Source organism: Apis dorsata, unplaced genomic scaffold (genome assembly GCF_000469605.1).
Source record: "Apis dorsata unplaced genomic scaffold, Apis dorsata 1.3 scaffold_133, whole genome shotgun sequence".
NCBI classification, from domain to species: Eukaryota; Metazoa; Arthropoda; class Insecta; order Hymenoptera; family Apidae; genus Apis; species Apis dorsata.
The window spans coordinates 1311868-1325881 of record NW_006263426.1 but is presented as its reverse complement, the minus strand read 5'-3'; the positions used below and the strand labels follow the sequence as shown (position 1 = coordinate 1325881).

The 14014-nt window shown below is 36.6% G+C and overlaps 1 protein-coding gene across 1 annotated transcript in view; it reads left to right on the top strand.

Moving 5' to 3' along the window:
- Positions 1-14014, top strand: part of LOC102677882 (neurobeachin) — a 240681-nt gene that overhangs the window by 153834 nt on the left and 72833 nt on the right. Inside the window, exons 29-37 of the mRNA XM_031509250.1 lie at positions 1094-1224; positions 2741-2854; positions 4170-4377; positions 5058-5396; positions 6926-7052; positions 7181-7289; positions 7398-7573; positions 8001-8275; positions 8457-8593. Coding sequence (XP_031365110.1) covers positions 1094-1224; positions 2741-2854; positions 4170-4377; positions 5058-5396; positions 6926-7052; positions 7181-7289; positions 7398-7573; positions 8001-8275; positions 8457-8593 — 1616 coding nt within the window. The remainder of the gene's footprint in view (positions 1-1093; positions 1225-2740; positions 2855-4169; positions 4378-5057; positions 5397-6925; positions 7053-7180; positions 7290-7397; positions 7574-8000; positions 8276-8456; positions 8594-14014) is intronic.

Sequence of the window (14014 nt, the reverse complement as noted above, 5' to 3'; positions counted from 1 at the left end):
TTTGAATCTTATGATATGAATTTTTCGTTTTTTTTCTTCTTCTTCTTTTTTTTTTTTTTTTTGCTATACCTTTGTTGTTGATTATTTTGCGGAAGGAAAGTGAAAAAATGAAGACATATTCGATTTTCAATAATTTCGTTTGCATAAGATACGTTGATCGTTATATATTGAATTATATCAATGTTGGAAGCTTGGAGCACAAGCAGTGAATGAAACTTGCACCATTTGCATACGACTTGAGTAAACGAAAAGTTTGCATGTCAGTTACGGATCGCAAGTTCACGTGATGATGTTGATTCTGATGAACACTGAATGCAGAACTCTCTTTACCGATGAATAAAAGTTAATCTATCAATGATATTATTGTTTAAATTTATTTTTTGACAATTGCACGTTAGCTATAAACTTGACAATATTATAATGTACAATCTGTTATTTTATCGAGATTATTAAAACCTTTTAAAAAACAAATTTGCAAATTGCAAATTTTTACTGTTATGAAAAGAATCTCTCTAGATAGCCTGGAAATTTTCGCTGCTGTTGAAATATTTGCAATAATTTTCTTACGTTTATTACAATTATCAAAAAACAAAATTATTTTATTCATCTTGAAGAAGAAGGAAATTCAAAAATCGAATTGAAACGCGTTGAATACAATAAAACGAGTACAATTTTATTATTTAGAAAGAGAAAATTATAAAAATTAAAAAAACATCCGATATTTTCAACTTACTCTTTCACATAGATTCATCCTTCTTCTTCAAATATTTGAATGCTTCGATTAAAATTCCTGAATTGACGCTTCGATTTTTTATTTATTTTTTTTTTTTCCTTTCTGTTTTCGAATTCCTGCACTATAATGCATCTCCTCTCCTCTGCAATGCGATCGACGTTCGAAGGCCGAATTTTCAAAAACATTAACTCCAACGAATCTTAAATCAATGATTGAAGGAACAATGTGAACGATTAACGATTAACAAAATATCGTCGATCGCATGATCGTTCATGTCAGCCTGCTTTGCAAGACGAAATTATATATCCCAACCTGCACGTTTCAAACACCGATCATCACAATAAAATAATATGTTCTCAGGGAGCGGAGGTATTATGAGCCAAGCCGGTTCACAAGACGACGGTGAATACGAGGTGATAATCGTCGACGAGAACAACTCGTCGATCCTGGCGGATCACGACGTTACATCGTCTGGACCTCCATCGACCAAGGTAAGTAAACATCCCCCCATTCCCTCGATCCAATTTATTATACTTACTGTTATTTACAAAACACGTGAAACGTACCTTGTTTGTGAGAAAGATGCGTACATCGAGATTAATTGATCCGTTGTTCTCAGGTAAAAAGAAAGAAAAAAAAAAAAAAAAAAAAGAAAGAAAGAAAAAAAAGTAGACAAAATCTCTCCTCGACGATGAACGAAAGTAAACTAGGAAGCTAGGAAAAATTTAAATGTATTCGTTATCACTCGTCGGTATATCATATTTTATTTATCAAATATTATTTCGTTGAGAAGATTTGTGACAACCTTACTTGAGATTGCATGCTTTTGATGAGGTACAGTCGTGTTATCTTCGTTGTGTGCCCATTCAACTCAATTTAATTTGACCAAATGATGTAATGATCGTTTCCTAAATCATGATCTTGATATATATATTTATTGTGTTATATATATATTTAGTACTTTACGATATTTTGATATTTGAATAGAGAGACGTTTACTATATTGCACCTTTCTTATCACGCACGATCTACCGTTAACGTGGAATTGGCACTCTACGCCCACGCGATGCGCTTTGCATTCGTTTATTCGACTATTTCCCGATTCTTCTAATCGTAGAATTCTTGTGAACTTCTTAAATTCTGCGTATCTCTGTTTCAATCTGTAACCTCGATGAACGAATAAACTGCATGCATAAACTGAGTGTTTAATAGTGTGTGATAACAAATCAGTAGATCTTTAAAATTCGTAAATTCAATGGTAAAAAGGAGAGGAGAAACGTGTTTGAAAAAATTATTCGATATCGAAATTTTTCCGTTCCAACTCGTTTTTCTTAGAAGTAGTCTTGAGAAGCTCAGAAAGAAAGCGTTACAAGTGAAAAGAAAATATTTGATTTGATAGAAAAATATAATTCGTCAATGCAAAAAAAAAAAAAAAAAAAAAAGAAAGAAATTAAAGATCGAGGAGGATAACTTTAACTAATGACAAATTTGAGTTTAATTTTGAGACGAATTTTATAAAAAATTCACTTGTACCGTTCCTCTCGATTGTACCCTTGTAGTTACCATATTAGTCAATCTAATTATCTAATTTGAAAGTGTAACAATTAAATCTGTATCCAGCACGTAGTGTTCACTTTTACAATTAGCCAGATACTTCTTGTTCTTTTGCACTCACGTAGTCAAAAAATAATAGTATCGATTAATTACACACACATACAAATTTCGTTCTGGCACGTAAAAATTCGCATAAAGTTTCGAATAATTGCGACGAAACTACTCGAAGTAACTCGCCCTTAAAGCTCGATTCGAATGGGTACCATATAAATCATCCCATACGATGATTTCTATTCCATTTCGTATCTCTAATTCTTTCGAGCATGCGATACTTCTTAAGTTTCTTTTTTTTTTTTTTTTTTTTTTTTTTTTTTTTTATTTTACTCTTTAATTTTTCTCAACGTTAACTTCCTCTGCTTGCATTGCTATGCGTACTAACTACTGGTTCTGAAGGGAGGTCACAGTGGCGTACCTCGGCCACGGACAATTCTCGAGGATTACACCTCGTCAGAACCAACGCTTGGCTCTTCGACAAGATCCACTGAACCACTGCCACGAAATGTCCAGGTAAAAGTTTGACTTTGAGTACAGGACTCGGAACAGAGAATGACTTTAAAAGCGGAAAGAAATTTTGACAAATTGACAGCGAAATAATCTAAACGATCGCCTCGACGTTCTCCAACTCTTTTGGGAGAGGATACGATAAATTGAATATAATATATCATATCTGTACACTTGTCCATCGATTTACACGAGGTTTATTTTCTCTTATAAGATTTTCCTTTTTAATTGTGTAAATGGAGTTTATCGAAGAAAGATAACGAAAAGAAAAGTGGATGTATTTCATATAAATATTTTTATTTCCACAAAAAATAAAATAAATGTTTAAAAAAGCAAAATACCAAAAATTTGAATTTCTGTATGTAGAAAAACATTCGTTCATAATTTAAAAAAAAAGAAAAGAATTTTTGATATGTATAATCATCTATAATAAATTGATCGTGTAAATCAAGGGACAAGCGAAACATAAAAATTTGTTTTCATCTGTCTAAAGCAAGAAGAGACGCAACGACGAACGAATGCCCACTCGACGGGTACGCAATAAAGATAGATGATAATAAGGGAAATAAAATCGATTTGTTTCTGTATCGTGGCTTATCCACGATAATAATAACAATCTCGTATGTAACTACTTTTGTCGTTACGGTTGAACGTAATCGAGCATAGCTATGATATTACGTTCACTGTGTGATTAGCTTGAAAATTTCTAGGAGGCTTTTAATTTTCTTGTTTACACGTTATATTTAGATGACTGATGCGTATTAGTGTTGTTACTATTAACTGCATGTCGTCTAATAAATGCATAGCACGCGAGACTTAATCGCAGAATATACCGTTTGATTCTCTTCTTCAAGTAAACGTTCTTAAGATTGTTACATATACATATATATTATACATAGATATTTACGATATACGTCATTAAATAGTGTGTTCTACGGAAGCTAGGCTTTCGTTATAGAGATATACAGTATTCAGTATAACAGTAGAGAAGTAGACGTAGTGTTGTTTAAAATTGTTAAAAATTGAAAGTAATGTTGTTAAATACATTTTTTTTTCATTACGATGTATTACAGAGACATTTTATTCAACAAATATCGAAATATACAGATATATAAAAAGAATATTCTTAAAATTCGATATACATATACATATACATATGATCGTATTGAATCGAAACAATTTTTTGTTTTTCTATTTTTTTCAACCACTTTATTACTATGTAATAAGTTTAATCGTTTATTTCTTCTTTTTTTTTCTTTTGGAAAATTTCTGAAAGGATTTGTGAACGCGACCACAGATGTGTTAATTTCATCCCTTTTAGAGCAACGACTCGAGCGAAGAAACGATGCATCGTAGCAATATTACCGCGGATGTCAGCCCTTCCGAGGTTGCAACGGATAACGAAAATAAACATAATTCCTCCGAGGAAGCATGGACCGACGTAAATCTGAACGAAGATGGAGACACGATCCCGATCACGAATCAAAGGGAAGACCCGCGAAACATTCACAACATGGCGCACTCTCGCGGTAAGATCCAGAATTTCCATTTGTATTCTTTCTTATATATCTTCCCTATATTATTATATATCTTCCCTATACTAACCTTGGTAACTAAATTCTACTCTGGAACAACCTTCAACCTGTTAAGATAAGAATCTATAACTACCTGTCCAACGATAGTTTTTCTCAGAATATTTAGTTCCAAATTCCAAACTGGCGATACCATCGCAATTCTTTCCTTTTCTACGGATTTAAAAAATTCAGGGCCCGCTCTATCTTCTCATTTAATTCCTCCAATTTTTAATTCTCGAAGCAGAACTAGTAAAAATCGAACGTTCCATTAGGATCTTCAATTTTTTTAGCCAAGGATTTGAAACTTTCTGAACTTCGAACGCTCTTCCCAATTTTATTCCTTAACTTTTTTGGCAAAGCCATTAGAAATCGAGATTCAAAATTTTTTTATTCTTTTGAATGTCCCATTAAGATCTCTAATTTTTTTGGCAAAGCTATTAGAAATCGAGATTAAGATCTTTAATTTTTTTGGCAGAGAATTTGAAATTTTCCAAATTTCTCTACTGCCATTTTTATTCCTTAAATCCTTAACTTATGGAATCACTAAAAAATCGAGCATTCGAAAATTTGAAATTTTCCAAGAGATGAGATTAAAATTGTCAATTTATAAAATTCTCAATTTTTTTGAGAAACAGGTGAAATCCAAGACAGCGAAGGCAACGTTCTGGAGCAAGGGATGATGGGGAATACTGAACGCGGTGAGAAACCTTCCGGTGAGATCTCGGTGGTTCGCGTGTCGGACAGATTGGTGATGACTTCCGCGTCGCCACGACCGGATGAGTTACCGATCAAGGGACTGGTCGATCATCTTCCGGTCCCGACACCCTCGCGCGAGGCCTCGCTCACGCAGAAACTGGAAATGGCGCTTGGCTCCGTTTGCCCGCTTCTGCGCGAGATCATGGTCGATTTTGCCCCTTTCCTCTCGAAAACGCTCGTCGGCTCTCATGGGCAGGAATTGCTGATGGAAGGCAAAGGTAGGACTCGTAAGTGCAATCTGATCGACTGATATACTTATATATGTTTGTCGTGAGTATGTCCTTTTTCTTTTTTAATATTTGTAATATATATATATTTTATTTTTATTAACATTATTTAATTCAGAATAGTATCTTGAGATCCATTTCGTCTTTTTAAATATTTCCAATGTTTTAGACTTTTGAAAATCGTACGACATTTCTCGATTCGAAATTCGATAGATTTTTAAATTAATTGGAAAGAAATTTGTACAATGGAATTTTTGTTCGATTTCAAATAGACTCAAAGATACTACGAAGGATTAATATTGCTAGAATATTGCTTTATTAAAAATTTATTTGTATTAAGTTGTTGCTTTTGTCTTAAGTGTTATAAGTGTTCATTATTACTTTTCACGAATTATTATTTATTAATCTCTTGATGCTGGACAATAAATCATATTAGATGTAATCAATTTTCGCAATAATCAATTATCTAATCGTCCATTTATAATTATATAATAAATTTCTTTCTATATGTTAAATTTCTTTCTTTTATTAATCAAAGATGTCAAGAGATTAATAAGATCCAGCAAAAATACAGGGTGTTGGAAAAAAGCAAGTTTCCATTCTATTTAACCAAAATTAATTTAACGAGAATTTTCTATGACGAAAACTACCCCATAATTTTTCAAAAAAAAGAAAATAATAATCCTTTCTAACGAATCCTTCGTTTCCGGAATAACAACACGTAACACTGTCTAAACAAACGTTCACGGACGTTAAATGAACTTTTATCAACCTGCTCGCGAGGCAGATTCCTAAGCCGCTTTTTATCAACACCCAACGCGTATACACCTCTCGTTTTATCCGTTGATCGCGGTGAATGTATTCAAATTAGTCGGTTTATGGTTTCGCTTAGAAAGATGGAACGCGTATACCGGGATAATCGTCGGGCATTTGTATTCACGCGACAGTACCGCGTTCCGTGGCACTTCGCGAGGAATTTTATATTCGTGAAACGTCGCGGATGACGGCCGTGCCATGTATCGATGCACTTTTATTTTATATTTTTTTTTTTTTTAAAAACAACGACTCGATACATCCATCGTCGTTTATAAATCACCAAGCCGTCTATTCCTTTTCTATTCCATCTTTACAGTCTGTCGATGTCCCATGGTATATTTTATTTTCCAAGGGAATTTCTAAATCTAACCGTTTCTTTCGTTCTAAATCACTCGTATTTAACCATAACCATTGATTCGAGTTATGATGTTGAGTTAAAAAGCGATGGAGTTTAATATTGGTTTTAGAAATTTTCAAATTTGTATCGAAAATTTAATTAATTAATTAATAAAATCTGAAAAATATATAATAATGTATTTTTTGCGATTGAAAATTATAATCTGATGGGTCAATGGAAACGTAGAGTGTAAAAGAAATATCTTTCTAAACGTTAATATTAATCGATGTCATTTATACTTATTAAAAAGAAATAAATAAAACTACGAATATAAGCAATAAATTCTTAACGATTCTATTTTCCTCAGGTTTAACCACCTTCAAAAACAGCAATTCGGTGGTGGAATTGGTGATGTTACTATGTTCCCAAGAATGGCAGAACTCGTTGCAGAAGCACGCGGGCCTTGCTTTCATCGAGCTCATTAACGAGGGAAGGTAAGAAGGGCTTGTTACGATGATCGTTAGAACGACAGACTTATAGTTGAAGTTAACAGTAAACGTCAACCCTTTACGCTGTCTTAAACGAAAAAATCTTAAAAAAAATTTTCGTTTACGCCACGCAGGTTACTGTCTCACGCGATGAAGGATCATATCGTAAGAGTGGCCAACGAGGCTGAATTTATCCTCAATCGTATGAGAGCGGACGATGTGCTCAAACATGCCGACTTCGAGGTATGCTTTTTCTTAATGTTATATATATTTACTTTTTAAATTAATTAAAATGTATTGGATGGATGTATGAAGCTTTGCCATAATGATCGTACAAATTTGTTGGCTCAGTCGCAATGCGCTCAAACATTGCTCGACCGACGGGAGGAGGAAAGGATGTGCGATCATCTGATCACAGCCGCACGAAGACGGGATAACGTTATTGCTAGTAGATTATTGGAGAAGGTCCGTAATATTCTGTCTAACAAACATGGCGCTTGGGGATACATGGATCCAATGGCTGCAAAGTGAGTATTGTTCTTTCCTTTTTTGGAAAAAAATTGCATTCAAAAAAAAAGAAAAGTCCTTTTATTATTAATTATATTCATACTGAAAGATATACTTGGAATAATGATAAATGGATGATAATAATGATAAATTACAAAACATTGTTAAGTTTATATTAATATCATTAAAATTCTCCAAGATTTGCGATGCAAAAAGATTATAGATACTTAAAAAAAAATTGTATATATTGTATCGTTTCCAAACTTCCCAAAATCTAAAACAAAAAGTTAAAAAAGAATCGAATTTATAAATACTAATAAAAAAAACTAGATATTTGGAATAATAATAATAATGAATTACAAGGTATCCTTAATATTTCCATATTTTTTAAAATCTATATCGATAAAGTTTATGGATATTTATAAAAAAAGATTGCATGGCGGTTAGGTTGGCCGAATACTGGAAGCTAGATGCTTGGGAGGATGATGCACGTAGACGTAAGCGTTTCGTGCACAATCCACTAGGCTCGAGCCATCCCGAAGCTACACTGAAGGCGGCCCTCGAACACGGTGCACCCGAGGATGCGATTCTTCAAGCGCGTGAAGAGTTTCACGCGCATCTCGCAGCCTCGCGTGCACACCAGCAGCAATTGCAGTCGGCGGATCTGATGGACGACAGTGAGCTGTTGTCGGACGACAGAGACCTCGATAACGATCTGACAGGTTAGATCTCCTCCTCCATTTCGTTTCATTTCTCTCCGTCTCGTTTCGTTTCCTTCTCGACTACCGCACGCGTGAAGCGGAACGTGTGACCGTTCCCTATCCTTTAAATTACGTAACACGTGTACGTATACGTGTGTATACGTGTGTGCACACTCGGTACAACGAGATTGTATTCCGTCAGGCCCGGTGAACATCAGCACGAAAGGAAAATTGATCGCGCCCGGTATCGTGGCTCCTGGCATTATCTCTGTGACGTCCACGGAACTTTACTTCGAGGTGGACGAGGACGATCCAGAGTTCAAGAAGATCGACAGCGAGGTAAGTTTCTTTTCCTCCATTTTCAACGTTGAAATTGATTCTATCGCGTGGTCGCAGAGCGAGAAGTTTAATTACAAATAATGAAGTTTTAATTATTTTTATGGAACACGTTCTATTAAATTATTTTAACACGAGGAGGAAATTGGTATGATTTAAATTAGTACAATTTTTTTGAAAAGGAGAATAAGGAGGATGGAATTTAAGTAGATATTTTTTTTTTATTTCTGTGAAATATAATGCTTATTTTATATTTTTTTGTACGCATCATGCGCAACTTGATTAGATTTTTGTACATCGAAATATTCACAGTCTAGTTATTAACTATTATCAATTCAAAGGAAAGGAAAATACAAAATTGAAAGTTTACTTTCACTGAGTTATAGATAGTTAGTTATAGATAGGCCAATCTTGAGTACTGTAGAAATATACGGTGCTGCCACCACAACGCCATTTAAAGAGGGCACATCATTAAATACGATTACTTTACCTCAAGACCAAAATCGATAGAAAATGTTGAAACAAAAGATATCGATCTCCTGTATTTTTCTCATTTTCTTCTTTTTGGATCACGAAATACAAACTAAAGTTCGAACAGTCATTAAGTTTGTCACTTTTCGCGTTATATATTATACTTGTAGTCTTGTTACATTTATCACTTGTCACACGCAATCTTAATGATTAATCATTGTGTCAGTTTCTCCGCGTTAAGATACCGTCTATTACATGCATTTGGAGCAACTTGTTGCGTTTGCGAAGCTATCTCTTTGAAATATGGTTACCGGTCGCTCGTGCAGATAACGCGCTCTGAAAACTAGGACCACGCACTGCTCGCCTAAACCGAATCTTTTTTTCAATTTCACACTTTGCAAGTATCATTGAAATATTATTGAAATCAAAAATCTTCCTTTATTACAATTACATTCATCCAAAATCGTACTTCGAATCGAGATTTGAAAGGAACGAAACATAAATTGACAATTGATTTATCTAAATTACACAACCAATATATTGGATGCTACAAATATCTCCAAAAACGATTTCAAATAATATCAATTACATCTTAGGATGAATCCATTAAAGAGTTACTCTCGAAAATTATTTTTCATCGACGAAAGTCACTGTCAGATTACTACTTACTCAACGCAATTTTCGCGAAGCAAAATCGAAGATATATTAAAAAATATATTTACAAACGATTCTACGATCAAATCAATTTCACGATAAACAAACTCCACCTTGTTTTCATTACCTTTTCGACCACTGGCAGCGTGGCCGACCGCGACAAAGTATATTAATCACAACCCGGTGGCGTGGAATTTGAATAAATGCGAATTGTAAATGAAGAGACGTGGCGAAAGCTTCCACCATGCCGTTGGTTCGAATTGGTTCGGACGTGTCCCTGTCTATCAGGCCGCATAATGTAGTCACGTTCCGCGACGGTGGTCAACTCGAGTGCAAAAATCGGGAGGGAGGAGGAAGAAAGGGCGGGAGAAGAGATGGGAGAGGGGGAGAAGCGAGTGGAACGGAGCGAGTTGGAGGGAGAGGAGGGAAAGAGATAAGGAGAGTCGGGCACCGGAGAGAACTAGAGGCCGATTATCATATATCGGTCGTAGATCTCGCGTTTGTATAACTAGGGAATAAAACAAACAGAGGTGGGCCCCATGGGGTCGGCCGATCTTCAGGGTCGGCAATTATGAGCCTCCCGCGGGGCCTGGTATCTACCTTGCCTGCTCTCCACCGTCTCCGTCCCAACTGTCTCTCCTCCTCTCTCTCTCGGCCTCTTCGCTCAAGCTGCATCCACGTACCAAGCACGCATAGGTGAGCGCATACGGATCCCCAGGAATGCACGCCAACTACCACCCGGTTTCCCGCCTATCTAGTAACTATTGCACGTCTGCCGCAGACATCCTGTTTATGCGATCCCTCCTCGCGATCCGATTCGAACCGATGCGATCGAGGAATCTATCCAGCCGATCGAGTTCCGCGTTTATTTGTTAGAAACGAATTTTACCAATATATTCGAACGGCGAAAAAATCGGAGGAATTATAATTTGCTTCGTGGATGAATCATAATAATATTCATTCGTAGTCTTTTTAGAACTAAAAGTATGGAAAATTTAATGTATATAGATGTCTTCTTCCATGGAAGAGATACCTCCGATTTTGTCAAGTCTCCACCTGTCTCCGATATATCTCGGCCAGAGAACGAGCGGAGCCACCTCAACCATGAATAGAAACCCAATCTTTCGGCCTCTTAATTGGAATCCTGTTTAAACGAGAGACACCGCATATCTGTGTATAACCAAACCAACGACACCGCAAACGTTAAAAATCGAAACGAAGAGAAACAAAAGAAAAAGAAAAATAAGAAATTTTCTACAAAAATTAAAACCTCCGTCCTCTAATCCATAATCTGATCGATAATCGAAAACTTCATTTTATAAATCACGTTCGTAAAAAAAAATACTTATCTCGGATAAATAACAAATTCGATGTATCCGTTAAAATGACTTCAAGTTATCGGGTCAGAAGTGAGTAAAAATCGAAAATTGAAAAGAGGCGGCCGAAGGGAAGAGAGATAGCGCAGAGAAAGAGAGAGAGAGAGTGAGAGAGAGAGAATTGGCGATCGAGACACGCTCATTAGTCGAGGATGTCCCGAGGGTAGGCGGGAGGCTTCGTCGAATTCGTAGGCGATGGATCACTCGATAGTCGAGTCGAGACTTAAGCGATCGTAATGCGCGGCCGTATGGGATAGGCTGGATCGGGAGTGGCCCCGGGGGGAGGGGGGCTTTATATCGGTGAACTCTCGGTGGTTCGAGCAAAGGCTCGCCTCGGTTTCTACCTCACCTTGTTCGCCGATCGTGCCGATTCCCCCCTCCCACCGCCGCCGAGCTTTTATAATGGTCCCGGCCAAACGTATTTATCGTGATTTATTGTTTACACGGGTCTCCTTTCTCCTCGGTTACCTCCATCCTCTTCCGTCCCGCGTGCATCGCCTCTCTTTCAACGGGTCCCGCGCTAGAGATAGAGGATGCACACCGTGCGATTACGTCCGATGTAAATTATTGATCGTCCACGGGGGAACATTAATATCTAAAACAAATAATGGACCGTTACACCCTGAACCCTTTTGAGCACTGCGCGCCATCTCTCTCTCTCTCTCTCTCTTTACTTTTTCTTTGAGCACAACTACTACCATTGCATCCGAGTGCATCAGTCTTGCTCGTTGTTTTGTTCTTTCAATGATTTTTATCGATCTTGTATTTCTCTTGTATCTCTTTTTTTTCTGATTCGAAATTGATTTGCAGTTGGGGAGTTCGGTTTGAGCAATTAGACCGAGGTAATTAAAGCCCTTACGGTATGGAGAGAAGGGAAAGAAGTTTCTGTTCGATCTTTCTGTTAGGTGTGCAACAGGATTTTATCTATTCAATCACAGTTCAGGGAGGGTCGATGATATCAATGCGGTGTTGTGCGCGCTTAAAATTCTACTTTTGCACAGTTATTACGTCTCTTTACCGTGCTTGTACAACGATGTGCGGCTCGCGTGCTCCGTGGAAAAAGGCAGCTCGGTAATTGCCGTACTTTCAGGCACGCACTCTCGTTATACCTTCGCGAGATCTCTTCTGGCCCGGTTTTTGCTCCAACTCCGTGAACCTTTGCAGATATAACAATTTGAAAGATATAGAAATCATACCTCATACTGTTTTAAATCATTCTCTTAGAAAGATTGTATTTCTTTTTACACATAACACATTATATAAGAAACATTATTAAGATTCTACGGATCAAAGAAAAACAGAACTCTTAATATCCAAATTTTTTATTTTAATATTAAATTACTTCGCATTATATCTAACGCTTCGTCTCAACCAACGAAGACATTTCAGCCCCCCAGAATCTTCCAAAGATATCTCACTGAGCGTATCAACATCAAGATTCACAAAATTAACCAGTACGTATCGCGAAACTTTTTCTATTATTATTTACCATGAAGGCGCTTAAAGCTCGAAAACGATCATTGCAGTCGCATACTGCGAGTATCCCCCCGTGGGCACGAAACAGTAGGGGAAAGGGAGGAGACCCAGCTGACAGGTGGATCCGTCCGTGCACTCTTGTTCCTCTCCACTCATTGGCAAGTGAGATGCCATTAACGAGAGTACAATATCGGGAAAAATTCGTGGAGGAAACGATCCATCGGATCGTTTATCAGTGTACCCGAGACGAGTTGCTGTGGTCATATATCATGTACCGGGGAATGATTTCTCGATTTATGGATAGGGAATACAAGGTGGATAGGAAAAATCGTTTCTTGATGGCGGCGGCGGAGAACGCGGTTTGACGAGGATTGAGGAATTCTTGAGGAGTTAATGGTTTTATAGGTGTCCGTGTCCAGGATCGAAGATATTAATTGTTCGACTAATTTATGGATATACGGGAAATGCTGAGCCGAGTTCGAATTATCGAGAGGCATGCATCCGACGTTTATTGTCTGCAAGCGAGGATCGAAGAGGTTTCGCATCCATGGTGGTTTTTCATCCGTTGCGAGGTGAAATTGATCGTTGCTCGAAACTATGAAACTGTGAGATTTACGTGACGTATGGATGGGTTATTGTCTTGTTTGAAGTTCCTTACAGAGAGTGAATACGAGATACTCGTGCGTGTCATTTGAATTATAAAAAAAAAAGAAATGCTAAATGAATGCGAAGATCGCTATGAGTCTATCGATTTTTATTCGCGAAAATGTTAAATATTCTTCACCACCTTAGCGTAGAATATTTACATATTCCATGCAAGAATTCTGGAATTCGCCAGTTTCGCAAGTTTGCTTTACCCTTTTTTCTTTTTTCTTTTTTTTTTTTTTTCTTTGTGTAAAAGAAAATTGATTGTTAATTAAACGTGCAGGTTAGTGCGTCTATGGAAAATACGACAGTTTACGGCCGTCGCGAGTGGAAAATTGGCGGAGAGAATGCACAAGCATAATCCAACCAAGTACTTATTAGGAAATTCCAAGAGTCTCGCAATTGTAAAAATCTTTTCTTTTCTTTTCTTTTCTTTTCTTTTCTTTTTTTTCTTCCTTTACGGAATAAGGTTAATTGTTAATTGGAACGTATGCGTTGCGACATTTATCTTTTTTAGATAACCAAGCGTTTATCGGGTGTGGTTTGACCAGTTTCTACGATTATTCATTGATGTATGCAAAGCGTCTCATTGCCTCTTAGAATTTTTATCAAATTAATAAGTTGTTCTGGCATCATGTATTCATCGACGGAGTAATTTACGGTGACTGACGGACCGGTTAATATTAATAGTTAATTTTCGCTAGAAATACCCATATAAAAAGCGAATTAAATGCGCGTATCTCTTTATTTTATTATTATCTAAAAGAGAAAAAAACCATTCGAAGAACTTGTTTCTTAACTT